This window comes from Cyprinus carpio, chromosome A19, assembly GCF_018340385.1.
Source record: "Cyprinus carpio isolate SPL01 chromosome A19, ASM1834038v1, whole genome shotgun sequence".
In the NCBI taxonomy this organism is placed as follows: domain Eukaryota; kingdom Metazoa; phylum Chordata; class Actinopteri; order Cypriniformes; family Cyprinidae; genus Cyprinus; species Cyprinus carpio.
In genome coordinates, this window is record NC_056590.1 from 23,355,930 (window position 1) to 23,376,363 (window position 20,434).

Genomic DNA, 20,434 nt, shown 5'->3' on the forward strand with positions numbered 1-20,434 from the left:
TGGTATGTTTTTATCACTCATAATTAAACTAATGAATGTACAACATTACAACTTTGTCTACTATCAAAATGTTTTTGTGTTTTGTATCACTTACCAGGTGATCTTCGTTTATAATCTTAAATTGATGGATGAGATATTTCATGTTTAAGGATCTTCCAAACAAACTCTCTTATTCTTCCATCCCAGATATTTTTACATATAATAAAGCGAGAATTTAAATCAAATCTAGAACAGGTTTCTACACAAATGTTGTTTTCCGTCTCTTAATTCCCTTGTTGGATGTATTTTTCAAAAGAATGCCCATCAAAAGAAAAAGCAGCTTAATTTGCACCATTGCTATATTCATTTTTAAGTGAAATACTGTATCTCATTCTACCTCCTGCTCATCCATGGTCTAATCCTCTTATAGTCCACTGGATGAGGATAGAAAATCAAGCCAAGCTAATAATCAGAATATACAGAGAAAAGCCTTTTTGAAGTGGGAGTCCCTGTGTGGCTTTACACACTATGAATAAGAAGAGTAATCGTCAAACTGTTGTGTGTAAGTGCATATTCTCTACTGAGAGGAACAATATCACTCCGGTTTACAATGAAAGGCCTGCTTCTCTGAAAGCTACACAGACCACAAATTACCTTAAATTATAGTAATCATCTTCTTTGATATTGAAAATGGATTTGTAGGATTATTAGGCATATAAATAGAGATAAGCAAAAGTGCAGGTCTACAAAACAGACTCAAGTGAAATCATTGTTACTGATCACAGGGAGTCTGAAGGTCTCATTGATTCTTTTTGAGTTGTTATTTAAAATCACACAAATTGATTCAGTATGAAAGTCTACAGTATCTTTGTTTTTCTGTCACGAACCAATGATTTGAGATCATTATGCAACTTTAATCTTTTAATTTCCAATAATGCATTGACATTTCTAAACAGACACATACAGTTTCAGTTTTATTTAATCCAAATCATATTACAGGACTGTAGATAGCAGATGACCATTTTTAAGAAGCACTAGGATTTTTAAATGTGGCGTGCATAATAAAATAAAACATAAAAAAATGCAAAAATGTATGTAAAATATTAGTGAACGCTAGATGGCGCGCTGCACCTTCAGCTAAAAAGCGTACTCGCATTTCCACTATACATTTAGTAACAATATATCCCATATAAGCTTGTAGAATATAGATATTTGTTTTGAAAACAAAATTCAAGTACAATATTTATTTAAACAAACATACAGTTTCCATCAAAAAATGTTCTTTGATGAGCTCTGAGCCACACACTTTATATATATGAGACGCGGTGACTTCTCGTGAAATCTCGCGATGGCTGACTCAGACGAGAATACAACACGGAAAACATGACGTCTTGTCAACAACACTAACAAGGTATCTAAACGCTGTTAATGTTTGCATATATTTAGACGAAAATCCTTTTCTGTGTTTATGTCACATAGATGTTATGTCTGATAGTTGCTGTTTGTCCAGTTTCGTTAGAAATTCAAGCTTTGATAATAGTAGCTCAGTGTAGAGCTAAATAATAGATTTTGTTGTATCTAAATGTTTATTCTGTTACGACTATTATTATATATCTTCGCCTGCTTTTGTGTTTTATTGTTTTTTATTTATTGTTTATAATTTGACTTTATAATGCTAAAATGTGAGGTATGGTTTATGTTTATATGTTTTAGGTGTATGGTTCAGTTAACATGCCAGTACTCTCTCTCTCTCTCTCTCTCTGTCTCTCTTATACAGTCATGAACATACATTGTTAACAGACATGCCACAAAATAGCCACTAAATAGCCACCCAGCCATCAGTGCCCACATCCCACCGTCCCCATGACAACCCCTCCTCTGGCCCAGTTCCCTGCGCAACAGGCTCAGGCAGCTCGGGATGTGAACACAGCCTCGCTCTGTCGGATCGGACAGGAGACGGTGCAGGACATCGTCTTACGAACCATGGAGATCTTTCAGCTGCTGAGAAACATGCAAGTAAGTTCATCCCCTCAAAAGCATCCATCCACAGATGAAGACTTACCCTTCTGACTCTCTTTCTCCCTGTCTTCTCACTCAGCTGCCGAATGGAGTCACCTATCATCCCAACACTCATCAGGACCGGTTGGGGAAACTGCAGGAGCACTTGCGGATGCTCTCTGTTCTTTTTCGCAAGCTCCGTCTCGTCTATGACAAATGCAATGAGAATTGTGCTGGTCTGGACCCCATCCCTCCTGAGGTGAGATTATGCATTCTCTATCACATTACATTTAACTTTTTTCATGATATTAAGTAATTTGGTTCTGAATATGAAACCTATCTTTTAATTTTTAACAACTAAAAATCAAGATTGTATAAGTCAGTCATTCATGCAGTCTTTTTTCTTTTATCAAAGAGAGCAGTGAAATAAAGTCATTAGATCTGCAGTTATTTTATTTATTACCCCCTCGACGACTTTTTGTTTCCTTTGAAGAACCAGGTAGTACCAATATATCCCATGTAAGCTCACAGAATACAGTTATTTGTATTGAAAACAAAATTCAAGTACAATATTTGTTTAAACAAGCCTACTTTTTCCACCTAAAAACTTTCTTGGCGAAGCACCCCCTCGATAACTTTTTTTTTTTTTCTTTGAAGAACCAGGTTTACCATTGTCTTGAAAAACCTGGATATATGTTGTGGCTTCATTTTAAAAGTAATTTCTAGACCTGGTCATGTAAATAAAATCGTAAATCTACATGAGCATTAAATATATATTTTTTTTTAGTTACAAATAATGTATATTAAGTAGAAAATGTGTGTAAAAATATTTCTAAAAATCCTTGTCTTTATCTCTTAACAAGTAAATCACAAACAACTGGAATCATCATGTGGCCTTGGGACAATGGCGGGTCTTTGAATCAAAAAGGTTGATAAACACTGGCATATAGAGAATAAAACAGCTTTTTCTAGGCCACTGACATGATTGAAGCATCTCGTATGGGTGTGCATCTTTTTAAACAATTTTTTTAAAAGTATTAATTTTATTACAAAGGGTTGATAACTTGAAAGTGGAGTTCGAGTGATATATATATATATATATATATAAGAGTGTGTTCATTTGATCTTGTACTTGAGGGAATTCTGTCCATCCATAACATAGACTCGCCTGTGAATGTTTTAATTACTGCACCTTGTGAGTGCTAGCTTTCAATTTCCAGCAGAGGAAACATCCTTGAATCACACTGTCATCTTGGCTTCCTATTAGCATTGAAGTGATCTTGTGATTGAGTCCAACTGAGATTCCCGCTGACTCAGTTTGGTCACCCTAAGAGCTCATTGACATTATGTCTGGACTTGTAAAGTACAAGCTCTACGAGAGCTTGTATGTTTTTCAGATCTTCTGTAGCACTGCTGTTATGACTTCTGAAAACATCTGGAATAAAATATAATGTTTAAATCGAGAAGAAAGGATATATATGCTCTAATTTTGCCTTGAGTCATGAGTGACATATGAAACATGAAGTGTTGCTGTGATTTAGACATAATTTGGCCCTCAGGAATTAAGACTCGAATGTGTATGAGAGCAAATTAAGCCCTTTAGAGTTGGATCCAATGCACAGCTGGTCTGTTGAGTCATTTAAGCGTCATTTGTACAATCTTTTTTCTTTTATTGAAGAGAGCGCTGGAATAAAGTCATTAGATCTACAGTTGCTTTAACTGGAGGGTATGAACAACAGCCTTGAGAGTCGGAAATTCAGGTTCTCTCTTCTCATTAACAGAAGTGCCCCTGTGCTCACAGGATATTTATTTTGGCTCCACCTTGTCTTTTTGGATGTCAGGTGTTCTCTTTAGCTCCTGTTGCACTTTCTCTCCAAACAGGAAGTGCTATAATGGATTCAGTGGCATTACCTCATCACCTCGCTAATTAGCTGTGGCGCTCTGTAATGAACAGCTGGCGAAGTCACTCATTGTCAGCATTTTCCAACCCAAGCAATCACCGGCTCCCAATGGTGGAATTTCCTGCACAACGCAAACGAAATAGCCATGTCATTTCATTTACCACCTCATTTTTTCCATCCACTTCAAAGTAATCAACCCGAGTGGACCTCACTGAATCATTGTTTTCAGGCAGCTGGCAGAACACATCCATCTTTCAGTGTCTGGACCTTGAGTTATGTGTTGTCCGCGTTATATTAACTTGCTGGTTCTGTCTTGCTCCACTTGCTGCCGACAGGTGGGTACTTCCTTTGAAACTCAATGTGAGTTTGGTTCAGAAATCATTTTGGTTCTTGTTCTTTTCTAAAATCCTTTGGACCTAAAGTGTGCAAAGCTAATTAAATCAGTCCTTGAGCTATGGCTTGTGTCTTTTCTGTCTGTGCTGGGCCGGTCACCCACCTGTGGTTTGATGCATTCACTTCCTTGACAAACCTGCCAGGGGCTTTTCTCTCTCCCTCCTTTGCAATTCATATGATCAGATTTTTCCTTCTTGCTTTTCTGCTGGCATGTGACAGCCTAAAGCTTGTAAGGTCTGTTCTCTAAACCGCAGACCCATGAAATATGAGGGATTCAGAATGTGGGACTTTATTTTCCTGTTGCTGCTGGAATTATAGATCATTTAAGCTGTTCATTGGTTACCTTTGCACTGCGTGTGTTAAAGTTGTGTTAAAGTTTGATGAAAAGAAATAAAAAGGGAAAAGGCAGACTTACACTACTGTTCAAAAGTTTGGGATCAGTTATATATTTTTTTAAATAAATGAATACTTTTCAGCAAGGAGGTGTTAAATTGTTACAATTTTATATTGTTACAATGTTACAAAGGATTACTTTAACAAAAAAAAATTGAGGAAAAAAATCAGGGTTTCCATAAAATGATTATGCTGCAATAATAATAATAATAATAATAATATACAATCTTGAAAAAAAAAAATTCACTAATTGAGTAATGGCTGCTGTAAATTCAGCTTTGGCTTCATAGGAATAAATTACATTTTAAAATATGTTTGAAGGATCTAAGGATTCTTTGTAGCAACCTGTATGTGTTGCTTCAAGAGAGCAACCATACATTTGTGTATGAAGTAATAATTATTTTATATCATAATATTTCACAGTATTATTATTATTTTTTTTATAAAATAAATGCAGCCTTGGTAAGCATAAGAGACTTTCAAAAACATTGAAAAATCTGACACCAAACTTATTTGTAGTGTAGATCTTAAGATTAGTAAAATATATTCACTTGTAATGGGTTGTTGATGCATAACATGTTTTATCAAGGTTTTGACATGTATATTAATATATAAGGGCACTTGTATATTTTAGGTAATATTACTACATTTTTTTAATTTTACCTTTGACCTTTTAACCTTCACTTATTCTGTTTAAATGGTCTTAAAAGTCCAAATGTTCCTCAGCATAATCCTCATAATATGAGCTGTATGCATAATAAATGAATTGGTGAAAGTCTATAAAATAGTTTGAAAAGAAGTATAGCATGTCACACCACAGGTCATGTCAACAAGAATTTCTCGTCAATATCAACTTCCTGAAAGTATTTCTTGTCTTTGTATTTCTTTCCAGTTTATTTTCATTTTTTCATTAATAATATGTTGTCACACTAATAATTCATTATTAGTCAGATACACTATAACAATAAAAGTCTTGAAAAAAATTTTTTTCCAATTGAAGTTTGCACGATAGGACTAGGTGTTTAAGTGTAAAGTTGTTCTTGAACCTAAAGTTCTCGGATGTTTACAGAATTAAAGAATATACTAGAGTAGAAGTACAAATCTGAACTTTATTAATAATAATAATAATAGCAACATTTGAATGCAGTTATTTTTTAATGAGAGAGTTAGAATTTGTTTGTATGCCCGTTATAAGAAAACTACTGTCTATGCAGAAATGAGGGTATTTTTCTTCACTTGCATGCACTGATTGCTCATCCAGAACACCAGCAGGTGTCACTGTGATGTTAAAGCGAGGAGATCATGATCCAGCGCCAGCAGAGCTGTGAGACCGCTGTCTGTTTGGCAAGGTCACAGAATGATACAACCTCATGAAAAGAATGAGACACTTTATGGATCTCAGAAAGCACATGTGGATAGAACTTAAAGCATTGTTCTGTGGTAAATTGAGGGAAACAACGTAGCAAATGTGAATGAGATTTATTTGAGGGCGGATCTGACGTTTTGCTTTTACTGCAACCCTGTCCATGGCTGATGAAAGGTTGAATTTGAAAGCCAAAGGGCAGTGCCTGTTGAGTGCTTTATTTAAGAAAAATAACAGATGGCTGTTATGTTACAACATTTAAAACCTAAGACTTAAGATCTGATTTCTCTGTTTAAGGCTTTTGAATTATGCAGTAATCCATTACTGGGGCTTCACCAGGTTGTTTAACTTTACAATCTCATATCTTAAGCTGTTGTTTTATTTAGACAATAGATCACCGCAGTAAATGTTTGCATGAAATTGTATTCCAACCATGGTAGTTTTTGTCTTTGGATATTTTTTGTGATTATTTTTCAGGCTATCACATGTAGCTTTGGATAATGTCCCAGCTTATCCCTAGTTCAGGGTGCTCATTTTTAAACTGCCTAGAGATAAACCAACTATCAAAATTGATGTTTCTGTTCACAAATACTAACATATCTTTTTCATTCATTTTTAATCCAAGATGTCAGGAAGGCATCGGATTACTTGTGCCAAGTAAATAATCAAACAAATACCTGAGTCTTGTGTAGTGACCCTGATTTATACAGGTGAAATTCGAAAGGTGCCTCATTCATCTACAGCCGAGCATTAAAAATAAATAAATCATTGCTGTACCTTTGTAGCCAAGACTTGTGGTTTGTGGTAGCTCAGTGATTGAATATCTAGGTTTGCAATCTGAAGGTTTGCATGTTTAAACCTCACAAGTGATGTAATTCATGTACTGTCATCATTGTGCCCTTGAGCATGGCACTTAACCTGAGGTTTTTCAAGTGAGACTGGCCTTGTAATAATAGAATTGCAAGACTCTTTGGATAGAAAAAGTGCTTAAAAATCATTAACTGATTCAAAATTTGTTAGAAGATGATCAGGAGTTTTATTTTCCCTTTCTTTAATTTATTTTTTATTTTTCAGATTAAATTAGCGGAATTTCTGATGTAAATGCACTCATCTGCAACTTTATTAGGTACACCTCGCTAGTTTCGGGTTGAAACCCCTTTTGTCTACTTCTTTGTGGCATAGATTCAACAAGGTGCTGGAAACATTATTTTGGTCTGTACTGACATGATAGAATCACTCAATTGCTGCAGATTTGTCGGCTGCACATCCATGATGTGAGTTTTCTGTTCTTAGCTGACAGGAGTGGCACACAGTGTAGTCTTCTGCCACTGTAGACCATCTGCTTCAAGGTTTGACGTGCATTCAGAGATGCTCTCCTGTAAACCTTGGTTGTAATGAGTGGTTATTTGAGTAACTTTCTATGAACTCGAACCAGTCTGGCCATTCTTAACTACACCATCTAGACCAAAAAGCATCTTTCACCATTGAATGCTTTTTTAAAATATCTGTTAATTCAAGTAAAGTCACCTTTATTTATATAGCCTTTTAAACAAAACAGATTGTGTCAAAGCAACTGAACAACATTAATTAGGAAATTAATTAGTGTGTCAATAATGCAAAATGACAGTTAAAGGCAGTTCACATTGAATTCTGTGATGTCATCATGCAGCTCAGTTCAGTTTAAATAGTATCTGTGCAATCGTTTGCAATCAAGTCCACAATATCGCTGTAAATGAAGTGTCCCCATCTAAGCAAGCCAGAGGCGACAGCGGCAAGGAACCAAAACTCCATCAGTGACAGAATGGAGAAAAAACCTTGGGAGAAACCAGGCTCAGTCAGGGGGCCAGTTCTCCTCTGACCAGACGAAACCAGCAGTTCAGTTCCAGGCTGCAGCAAATTCAGATTGTGCAGAGGACTCAACTGGTTCCTGTTGTCTTGTCCCCGTGGTTGTCTGAGACAAGGTCTTTACAGGGGATCTGTATCAGGGGCTCATCTAGTTGTCCTGGTCTCCGCTGTCTTTCAGGGCTATAGAGGTCCCTTCTAGGTGCTGATCCACCATCTGGGCTGGATACGTACTGGATCCGGGTGACTGCAGTGACCATCTGACCTGAATACAGACTGGATCTGGTGGCTACGGTGACCTCGGAATAAGAGAGAAAAACAGACTAGTAGGTTTCAATTGACCCTATTTGTGCAGCCTATCAATCTACAAATAGATTTAAGTTAATCTTTCCCGGTTCCGGTTAACCTAATTAATACAGCCTAAAAATCATTTAACGGATTTGGATATTAGAAGCGTATTATTGTGTTATTTGTAAGCCAGGTTAAAGAGATGGGTCTTTAATCTAGATTTAAACTGCAAGAGTGTGTCTGCAAGAGTGTGTGCTAAACCATTCAGGGCTTTATAAGTAATGAGCAAGATTTTAAAATCTATACGATGTTTAATAGGGAGCCAGTGCAGTGTTGACAGAACCGGGCTAATATGGTCATACTTCCTGGTTCTAGTAAGAACTTTAGCTGTTGCATTTTGGAATAGCTGGAGTTTGTTTATTAAGCGTGCAAGAACAACCACCCAATAAAGCATTGCAATAATCTAACCTTGAGGTCATAAACACATGGATTAACATTTCTGCATTTGACATTGAGAGCATAGGTTGTAATTTAGATATATTTTTGAGATGGAAAAATGCAGTTTTACAAATGCTAGAAACGTGGTTTTCTAAGTAAAGATTGCTATCAAATAGCACACCTAGGTTCCTAACTGATGACGAAGAATTGACAGAGCAGCCATCAAGTCTTCTGTGCATTTAATGACAATTAACAAACATCATTTAGTAGATGTTTAACCAGAGCCTGATTGTTTTTTTGAAGTGTGAAATAGGCTTTATATTTTCCCTGGCTGCTGCTTTTGTCGTCACACCTCAGGACAGTTGCTAGTGAAGGGCAAACACAAAATGAGTACATAACAGTAACTGAAGTAATCAAAAAATCACTATGTGGTAATTTTATTCTGTCTTTCTTTTTCAGCAACTTATCCCATATGTAGAGGATGAGAGTTCTAAACTGGATGACCGAATGGCCAATCAAATGCGTGCAACCAGCGAAGAGAGAAGAGAAGTACTGGAAGTAAATAAGGTAAGAACCTTATTTTTTGGGGCATTTTATATTTGACAGATGCTTTTATCCAAAGTAACTTACGTTGTGTTTAAGGTATATATTTATGAGGACATGCATTCTCTGTGAATCAAACCCCATTGACACAGGAACACTCCTACATCAAATGTTAAAATAATACATTTTAAACAAAATATTAAATTATTGGCAGTATATATACATTACAACTATACATATAACTACATATACACATTAATACTTGTATTCTGCAAGGATGCATCAAGTTGATCAAAAGTGATAGTAAAGACTTTTACATTATTACAAAACATTCTTTCAAATAAATGTTCTGTTGAACTTTCTATTCATCAAAGATGATATAGATAATAATAACAACTATTGAATTATTGAATAATACAATTACTGAAAACCAAATCAGCATATTAGAATGATTTCTGAAGGATCTTGTGACTTTAAAGACTGGAGAAATGTCTGAATCCTGAAAAAAAAAAAAAAAAAAAAAAAAAAAAAAAAAAAATAATATATATATATATATATATATATATATATATATAGATATATATATATATAATTGTAAATAGGAAACACAGTTATATAATATTATTATAACATTTCACCCTAAACTGTAGTGTACTGCACATTATATAAAATAAAAACCATCCTGAGAGATTTTTTTCAAAAACATTAAAATTTTTTACCGACCCTAAACTGTAGTGTACTGCACAGTATATAAACTCAAAACAGGCCACTTCACTCCCTGCAGAGATCGGTTTACAGTGTCAAGCAATGAGATGTCTGCCATATTCACTTGGATAATGAAGCCATGAAAAAAATAAATAAATAAATAACACCTGATGTCTCTCTACTGAGAATTTAACGACTTTCTTGCAATAAAAAAAAAAAAATCATAATATTTTCCTCATCACCTCCCCTCCACCAATTATTCCTTACTAAATAAAACTGCAGCATGCTCATGAAAGGCAGTCGGTGTGGAAATGTCATGCGACAAGGGCCCTGGAGCTTTTCGCCGGCCAAATAGCCAGCTGCAAATAACACGCTGGATGAGGTGATCATGTTGGGGGAATGAAGGATGTCAGACTCAGGGGAGGTCAAGGTTGCGTCAGGATGTGGAGAGCAGCTGTGTTACAGCTCTCCATCATCTGCTTGTGCAGAATTTGCATGTTCAAGGATCTCTGATGTTGGCTAATAAGCATGCAAGTAAACAAATAAAATATTTCATGTTTTTTTTTTTTTTTTAGGAATTGTTTATTTTGATTGTTTTTGTTTTGAAAGAGTTTATTTCAGCTTTTCATCAACTCCAGTCTGGATCAATGGATGAATTGATTGTCTGTCTGTCTGTCTATCTATCTATCTATCTATCTATCTATCTATCTATCTAAATCTTAATCTAAATCTTAATCTAAATCTATCTATAAAAATGTTATGTATATGCGCATAATAAATCTATAGAAAGATGAGGTATGAAGGATGATGGAAAGACAGATAGACGGATGAATGCAGAGAATGTCATAGTAATGAATGGAGTCATGGATGAACCGGAAGATAGACATCAGCTTGAACGAACAAATGGATGCATGCATGAAAGTAATGAGGCCATGGATGATTGAAAATTAGCACTCAGGTCAGTTTGTTGTAGCATAATGGAGACCGTCTGTCTGACTCATCCCTTTGCAGGCTAGGTTGCGCATTTTAATAGAGTCATGCCATTGTCCTGCTGACTAAGTGCCGCCGTTTTCCGTGCCAATGGAGCTCAGGCTTGATTTAGTGAAACTTTCCTCACTGTTGCTCCAATGAGTTGGTGAAGTGGTGGAGAGATGTATAGCACGTATGGAGTATGGTAATGCCCCGCTGCTTTATGGGACGTTCCGTCACTGAATGATCACCCTGCTCTCGTTATCTGTCGACTGGTGTAATTGCTGTTTGTCAGGGCCCCGGCTGAATAATGCTCCTGCAATCTAGAGCGGCCTTCATCACAATGACCGATCTGTCTTCACACATCTTGTATGTGTTCTGCAGAGTTTTATTGTACCTTTCATTTGTGGCGTAACAGAACATTTTTTTTTTCTCTGAGGTGTAATCGTATTTTAGTCGCACAGAAATTTTGGTGCAATTTAAAGTGGATAGAGAGTAAAGAGAAGCCATCAATGTAAACAAATGCAGGTCAGAAATATTCATCATCTGACTCAAGAGGATAATTTACTTCAAGCCTGTCATCCCTCCCCTCTTCTTGACTCTCTAACTGCTTTGGTGTGAGAGTGGCCCCACAGATGTGTGAGGCCATCCAAAGGTCCACTGTAGTCGAGGCACTGTCAACTCATCCGAGCAGGCGCTTTGATTGAACACTGCTCTAACTGTTAATAAATTCCTGTCACAGTCCATTAAAAAGGCCTTGGAGAGACGGCTGCTCTCATTTATTCTCCACCACTCTCCTCTTTTTTTTTCTCTCCCTCTCTTTTGCACTCTTTCTTCCTCACTCGTCCCCCTTTTCAATGTTTTTTTTTAATACCCTGTTAATTACCCCGTCTGTCCTCTTTATTCAAATGAGAAAGTGAGAAATGTGAGAGGAGAATGTTTGTAATTTCAAATAGGCCTCTCAGAAGGCAGATACCTTGAGCATAATCAACAACAACAGAGGCTGCGGTGGAGGTGGCGGCACAAGCGTTTACCGTTATCTCTGGAGCAGGGCTGGGGCTGAGGGGCCGTGGTGGAGCTGTGCTCTAATAAACAAACATGTCGGAACCATAATGAGGCAGTTCAGAGAAGACAGTCCTCCCCGTACACACACACATGCTCGCAGGAGGCACTCAGTTCTCCACATGATTAGTCAGTTCATATGTCATCCATTAGAACAGGTTTACCGGCTAGAGGCCTTTTAATTGGTGCACATGGGGTCAGGGAGGAAGGCCCAGCATGCTTGGGGCATGGAAAAAAGGGACACGCCGAAAATAGAAAACAGTTCGCAGTGCTTCTTTACGCTTCAGGTTAAGCAATTGCTGTTTGTTTTCCTATTATTACTTTGTTACTAGTATACGAATAATTAGTATACGAATAATTAGCAGTGGTTGTTAATGTAACATTTAAACAACAAATTAAAGCCACTCGAGGTCTTGAAGGTCTAACAGGTTAGTTTAAACCCAAAGGATTATGGAGCTTCTTAAAGAGACAGTTCACTCAAAAAGGAACATTTTGACATCCTTAACATACCCTCATTTTGTCTTCAAGATGTCTTCTGAAGCCATACGATAGCTTTGTGTGAAAAACAGGCCCATATTTATTTAGAAAATTGGAGCTCATTCTCAGTTACTAAAATATCTTTGCATTATCATTGATCAGATTATACAGATTCGCCCTCCATAAATCAGTGCTCAAATATGAACTGACACTGCTCTGATTTGTCTTGCATTTGTACTTTTCTTGGCCTACTACCCATGAGGGAATGTGATTCAGTTTCAGAACGAACCCTTTTTGTCTCCTCAGCCAAATCCAGAGTTTTCCCTTTTCTCCCATAAGAGCAGAGAGGCTAAAATTACATCTTTCTCACTTTAGGCTTTAAAATGGAATTACTGCTACAGTTTCCCTGAAAGATTTCTATTGCTCATCTCTCCTTTATGCTGCCTGGGAAGCGCTCATTGGAGCCAGATGCAGTAAGCCCCCGACAGTCTGAGGAGAGATGAAAGAGCCCGCTCTAAAAAGGGATGCAGGGACATGCCTGATTGGGAATCACACAATCCTTTCTTTAAAGAAAGCTTTCTCTTGTTTTAACAATGTCTTTAGGACCATTGTGTGTTTTTGCATAAAGAAAATGAAGCATATTTTTACATTTTCTGCATTGTAGCACTAGTCACAATCCCCCAAATGCAAAACAATCTCATTACTTTAATACAGTAATAAAACGATCCTCTCTGGACTGTGCTTAATTATTCATGAAAATCTCAATATTCATCAATATTCAAAAAATGTAGTAGTAAATATAGGTTTTCTTTATGCAAAAAAAAACAAAAAAACAAACATAAACATGTCTTGTTTTCAAGATGCATTGTGCATATTTTTATAATCCCTGTGAAGGGACATGCCTTATTTAAGTCTGAAATTCAGTACTGCCTTATTTAAGGATTACAAACTGATAACATGAAAACACTTCAGCTTGCATTAACGTTTGACATGCTGTGGTTTCTCTAATACATTCCATTGCATCAATCATTTCCCAAGTGAATGCCATCGTTCTTTCATCCCTCTCGTCCTTCACCTCTGATCTATGGAGATCTCCTCCCTCCTCCGGCATCTCGGTCTCATCACATTGGGTTGGGGCTTTAGTTCCTCTCGGTTTCGTTTCTCCATCAATCCTTTTACTCCCACTTGTCCCAGTCGCAGCGCTCACACACAGCACACTGTTTAGCTCAAAACCGGAACGTTCCTTTGAAAATCTGATGACCTTTTCAACCTGAACATTGTGTGTTTAATTGAGTTTAGGTTCTTATTTATGAATTGCTCTAGTGGAACAAAAATAATGAGATATTTGAGAGAGGAAAGGAGATCATTTGCAAATCATTTGCAACTAGATCGGTTTATGTTAATTCAGTAGACAGCCTACGTACATATCTGTGTTTATAGTCGCAGATGGAGTGGGCAGGGAATGGTCATGAAGGGTTGTTACAAGCACTGTAAACAAAGTAACAATAAACAGCAAAATCAATACTGCAGGCTGACTGTGTTCTGGTGTTGCCAGATTGAAAAATGTTGGGGAGCAGAGTTCAAGTTCAAGTTCAAGTTCAAGTCTGCTTTATTGTCAATTTCCACATGTACAGTACATACATACAGAGAATCGAAATTGCGTTACTCTCAGTCTCCGGTGCATACAGATAACATTAACATTAAAGCCTAAAAAAATAACTAGATCAAATATAAAATGTAGATACAATTATACAATAAGGGATTTATAAAAAAAAAAAAAAAAAAAAGACATATAAAAGACATATAATAAAAATAAAAGTTAAAAATAAAGTTAAATAAAGCAGCGCAAGGTAAATGACAGATATAGTGCAAATCAATGAAGTGAACAACAGTGCAGTTAAAAGATTTTTAGTGCAAAAAAATCACTTATTAAAAATATCTTAAGTCTGAGCACTGATCAATGGAGACAACCTTCAATACTTTGACATTTCACACACAGTCTCTCTTTACTGTTGCTTATACTCCAGAGTAGATGTAGGAAAAGAGGTTTACTGTACATGTTGTTTCATTTATGGTGCACGGTAAAGCAAGTATCATTATTACTGTTGCTTATAGTTATGAACAAACCCCTTTGCGCTTACAGACAGGAGTGAAATCGCGCAACTTGTTAAGAAGCGTGTTTTATTTCTTTTCTAAGTGATATTTTATAAATATAAATTTAATTAAATTTATAGTTAGAAATTAGATTAATTTAAACGTATTAGTGCTGTCAAATCGATTAATCCTATCCAAAATAAAAGTTTTTGTTCACATGTGTGTGCTGTGTATATTTATATGCATATATAAATGCACACACGTACAGAAATATTTACAGCTATATATTTATTCATATTTGTATATGATTTTTATTATATATAAATATAAATATTACATTTATTTCTTAAAAATATACATATATATGTGTGTATTTGTATACATATACATAGCACACACACATATATTATGTAAACACAAAATTTTACATTAATAAGAATTATAACTATTATGCTTAAATACTTAAAAACTTAAATACTATTATTTACTATTATGTTTACTTTGTATTATTAATACTATAATTAGATTATTACTACTATTATGTACAACTTTGTGGTCTCTGGAATCTCAGTGAAGTTAACCTCAACAGAACTTGAATGTTAAAGATTTTTATTGGTTGTGCCATGTATAATATGGCACTGTGTTCATTCTGTTATAGGTGAGGATTGAAATGCAACACTCACTTTTATACAATATGTAACAGGGTTTTTGCACCATCTCTCTCTGTACACCAAGGGGTCCATGGTGCCTTTGGAAAGTGATGAAGACCTTTGTACAAGCATCATGTTCTGTTGGTGACTTTTTTTCAGAAAATGTAAACATCTAGTTGTATTTTTAGCTGTCTTTCAAAGACTTTGGTATATTTTCTGCTTGAATTGTAAACATGTCTATAGGAATCTTGTTGAAGGGCAGTTGTGCAGTGTTTTTTTTTTTAGATTTCTGTCACTCATCATTTACCTCATTCTTGCCATTAGCAGTCTTTTCATGTAACACAGAGAGGGGCCATCTGGCGTCAGCTTTGATCAGAATAAACAGCTGATGAAGCTAGTTCAATTTTTGGATGTTCAGCAGTGGCATTAATGCCAAAAGAACACACTGTACACATCATTACTCTACAAGATAGTTGACATTGGAGAGATGTCTAATTCACAGAAAATACATCTGTTTAGGGAAATGTACCTACTTCATTCATTCATTCATTTTACTTTGCATCTCACCTAAATTAAATCACATATATATATATATATATATATATATATATATATATATATATATATATATATATAAAACATTATACACACATAAACACACACACACGTGTGGAGTCCAAGGTCACAGTTTTTATGAGATTTGTCCCGATTGGACTGACAAAATTTTGAATTGTGATTTCTGCCACAACTTTTTTTTTTTTTTTTTACGTAATAATCATGCAACTTATCAAATATTAGAATGATTTTGCTTTAGAAGTTGTATTCAAAATCCCCTGGGCTTAGACATTTTAGGTGTGATGTGAATGGGAATGACACTTCTAGGTTAAATCTAGTCAAGGTTTTGAGAAAGAATAAGCAGTGTCTTTAAAAAGCAGAACTCCATGGTTGCATTAAAGATGTTGTGGTGTCACCTGGATTAGAATGAGGTAGTACATAATTTCCCGCTCTTCAGTCAGTGTAATCCCCTTGCTTCACTCACAGACACTTACACTAGTAATTCCTACTCAATCTCAGCAAACAGAAATGCTAAATCAAGTCGAGAGAGACGAGGCGGATTAGCCATGTGGAAACCAAGGTCACAGCTTTTATAATGAAGACTTGTTCTACAGACAGTTCCTGCATTTCGTTTAATTCTACAAAAATATTATTTTAAAATTCTTTCTCTTTGATCAGTATCTGCAATTAACACATATTAACTGGTATTTGTGTTCTTTTGGTTCAGTGGTCGAGCATTGCGTTAACAGCGCAAAAGGTTGTGGGTTCAATTCCCAGGGAACACGTTAGGTAAAAAACTTATAGCCTGAATGCACTGTAAGTTGCTTTGGATGAAAGCATCTGCTAAATGCATAAATGTAAATGTAATGTAAATGTATTAATCCAATCAGACCTCAGAGACTAATTTGTGGTTCTCAGAGTTTTGGGTGCCATTTAAAAAAACACTAATTTCTTTTTTGCAAACTGGTGCAGTGGTCCTAGCACATCATCCAGCTGTCACTCAGAGTGTAAAACATAGCACATTTGAACGAACCTGAATTTTAATAAGTTCGCATTTTGATCAAAAACTCTTCCCTCTGCGCACATTATTGAGGGAGGCTGCTTTGATCTCATCGTGAGTCGATGAGGTAAGAGAATCAGATGAAGGGAGAGGCGAAAGGAGACGCCATGTTTGAGCTTAGGACTGAATTATATGAAAAGTAAATGCATCAGATTGTCTTCATTGTTATAGACAGCAAAATTCAAATAGTTCTCAAATATTACTTCCTATTGTCCATGATAGCAATACTATGAGGAGTAGTTTATTAAAAAAAGAGAAAATTCTGTCATTTATTCTGTCATTTTTGTCAGTGAAAGTCAATTGTTGTTTTGGTCCCCACTAACTTTCATTTTGTAGGCAAAAACGAGTGACATGACTGCGAGTAAGTAAGTGCATTTTGGGTGAACTGTCTCTTTAGTAGTCAGAGTATCACTGTACAAGTACATACTAAAGTGCCTATTAGACTTCAGCTCACACTGACTTCATGTTTATTAAGCAGTCCACGGTGGCTTTCAGTGCTCGATAAGAAGAAGCAGTTTTGTCATGAGAGCTGTGCTGCCACCTACCATTTGCCTTTTTTTGCTAACTTCTGAAACTCTTAACTGCTTAAATGCTGAAAGCCAGTGTGATGATGAGAGCCCTTTATCAAAGTTAACATCTGTACTGAGGATCATGATCAAGTGAGGCTTAACGTCTCTGCTCTATGAGAAACTTGTGTCCTCTGAGCTTGCCTCAGGACTCCTGTTTCAGTGCTTGACAACAAGTGCCTCAGACTCTCTTCTTGTCAGTTTTCCTGGAGCGATCATGATCCAGGTTGACCCTGCTAAGAAAGAAAGAAGCGATCAATGTAGTGTTCTGCCCTGTACCAGCTGGGACCTGTTCACTTATACAGAGTCTTTATTGGGTCTTAATGGTGCTAGACAGAAGTTCAGCTCACCAGGGTCATCTCTTGCTGCTGATCCCGCCAGGCCTGTTCCTGGAGCTCTGCTTTTTCCTAGTAGGTTGAGAAGCACCATTGCCATTGCCTGCTGTGAGAAATTTGCCTAAAATGTAATATGAGGCATCATTTTTTGTGTGTGAACTTTTGTGCAATAAGGTTATAGATATTAAGCCTATATGCTTCCATTTAAAAGTTTGGGGTAAGTTTATTTTTTAAATGCTTCTATTCAGCAATATCAAGGATGCATTAAATTTTTTTTTTTAAAGTGGCAGTAAAGACTTTTCAGGTTATTACAAAATATTTGTTTCAGTTGTAAAAACGATGATTTTCTTCCATGTGGACGTTTGGACGGTGAACCGTTAAAGAACGTGACACACGTCTCCTGGAATAGTCATAGAATTCAACCAATCGAATCAGACTTTAAAACTCCTAAAGTTTTCCCATTTTGTGTGCCTCATGCATCAGATGTTCAGCCAGTGGTCTGTGGGCATGACGCATGAGGCAGAGGCTATCTATTGACCAAAGAATCCAGAAAAAAATGTATCTCAGTGCTCTGCTGTCACTGCTAAAAATTTCATGTCAGCTCCTCTATTAAACTGAATATATTAAATACATGTATCACTAGCTATATCTCAATGTCCATTGATAGGTACACCTGTGTAGTACAGATCAGCCTGTCTGAATCGTTTGAGGCAAGGATTCAGCAGACCATGCTGGAAGAATTCCTCAGCAGTTCTAGCCAGGTTAACTCAATACAATCACACAGCCTCTGCCCATTTACAGGCTGCATCAACCTCTCATTTCAGTTCACCCCAAAGGTGCTCTATTGGATTGAGATCAGGGGACCGTGTTGCCATTGGAACAAGCTAAAATCATAGAACAAGGTGGAGATGATGAATGCTTTGTGACATTGTGCATTGTCCCAGTGGAAGTAGGCTGTTCATTTCAAATGGGTAGACTGTGGCTATATAGGGATACAGATGGTCAGTAACAATGCTCATACACCACAGCATCTAAATAGAGCACTGTTTGTATTTAAGGGTTCCTGAACTAATACACCACCAGCAGCTTGTACTATTGAAATGAGGTGGGATTGTATAAGCACATTATTCTTCTGCTCTGGCCCAACACCATGAAGCTTCAGAGATGCTCTTCTGCACAGAACTGTTATAAAGAGTGTCAGTTTCAATGACATTTTCCTCTAGCCATTTCCTTTAACAAGGTTGTTTTTGGCCAGAGGACCTCTCGCTGTTTCTAGCCTGCTGTGTCCAGTACAACACCAGCAATCATACAACAAAGTGGCTTGTATCACATTTATTGGCCTTTCAGTTTGGTCGAAAAACAGCTGAACATCTTGACTTTATCGGCTTGCTTTTTGTGTTGAATTGCTGTCACGTGTTAAACAAGTAAATGTAAAAAACTTGCTTCTGAGTATAAATATATATATACTGTATGTAGTCCTTTTCATAAAGCAGTTAAACTAACAAAAGCAACAACTTAAGGTTATGCTATTTAACTATTTACACAAATACAACATGCAGCAGTTTTCAGCACTGCTTTTCAGTGATAATCTCCAGCAACACAGTAAAAGAAATCATGTTTCACCTGAGTTATGAATGCGAGTTTGCCTTGTGAATCGAATAGAAGAAGCACAATGTAATGCCAAAAAATTGAAAAGAAAACACATTTTATGTGTTATCTCACATTGCAGTGTGATGAATTCTCCACTGAATGAACTAAATACAATCATCTGATCGGTGTGGAAGCTTGTGTTATTGGCATGGTACATGCAAAAACAAAGACTGGGCCCAATTAAAATGATCCAGCAACACCATGTTATTTAATCACATTTAATTAATTAATAAATTAGTCTCTGGCAAAATATAGTTTCTGTTGCGCTACAGATTGTGTGGTAAAGGAAACATGCACTATACAGTGAATATAACTGATCACACTATTCTGTGAGTTTGCTTACATTACTGGCTTTACAGCTCTGCACACTGAAATAATGACATATAATGTGGCGTAAGATGAGTTTTGTCATGCTACACAGGTAGTTGTTGGGAAAAAAACCGTGCTACATCATTTTGAAAATAGCTGTGCTGTTACACTACTGAAAAATGTTATATGTCAGTGATGTTCTGCTCATTAGTGCATTAGTCATTTTCATCTCAATAACTGAAAATGTTTATTTCCATTTTTATCACAGAAACTCAAACAGAAGAACCAGCAGCTGAAGATGATCATGGACCAGCTCAGAAACCTCATCTGGGAGATCAACTCCATGCTGGCTGTCAGGAGCTGAAACACACACTCACACACACATGCGTGTGCAGTCATACACTGTTGTGCATAGACTGCTGGTATTCCCTGCATTCGTGAGCTCTGTCTTCAGCGGGACACGCAAGATAGATGCAGGAAAGAGCAGCGAGCCACAAAATTGAGAGAAGGTAGGAAGCGAAACGAGGACTGGACTGAAGAAATTCTGCTACATTCATAACACACGGTTGAAATACCATTCGTTTCAGCTGTCTTGGTTTCAATTTTCAACGTGATGAACATTAGGTCTGAGCAGTCTTTCACTCAGATATGCTTTAAAATTAGCCTTTTACGCAAGTATACTGCTCATATTTTGCATGCGCGATGGCTCCTATTTAAGGTTAAACTGTGTAGTATAGTTATAGTTCAGTCGTAACTTGCAGAAAAATATTGTATGAATAAATATGGCATACTAGTGTGGCGTTAATTTATCTATTATGTATGAACGTATATACCAATGCTATTAAAAAAAATTCAAGAACAAAT

At 36.4% G+C, this 20,434-nt stretch overlaps 1 protein-coding gene across 1 annotated transcript; it reads left to right on the forward strand.

Annotated features, from left to right (window-relative positions):
• Positions 1-1,241: 1,241 nt before the first annotated feature.
• On the forward strand, positions 1,242-20,433 carry LOC109096777 (mediator of RNA polymerase II transcription subunit 30-like). The gene is made up of 5 exons (XM_042777117.1): positions 1,242-1,390; positions 1,757-1,995; positions 2,078-2,236; positions 9,055-9,162; positions 19,839-20,433. Exons 2-5 carry the CDS (start codon positions 1,843-1,845, stop codon positions 19,932-19,934), a joined length of 516 nt encoding a protein of 171 aa, XP_042633051.1. The 5' UTR covers positions 1,242-1,390; positions 1,757-1,842; the 3' UTR covers positions 19,935-20,433.
• Position 20,434: the final 1 nt, after the last annotated feature.

Excerpts from the sequence above, each read along its gene's own strand:
- LOC109096777 (XM_042777117.1), top strand. The coding sequence starts at position 1,843 with ATGACAACCCCTCCTCTGGCCCAGTTCCCTGCGCAACAGGCTCAGGCA. Across the intron at positions 1,996-2,077 it reads AGCTGCTGAGAAACATGCAA|CTGCCGAATGGAGTCACCTA; the intron begins GTAAGTTCATCC and ends CTTCTCACTCAG. Across the intron at positions 9,163-19,838 it reads AAGTACTGGAAGTAAATAAG|AAACTCAAACAGAAGAACCA; the intron begins GTAAGAACCTTA and ends TTTTTATCACAG.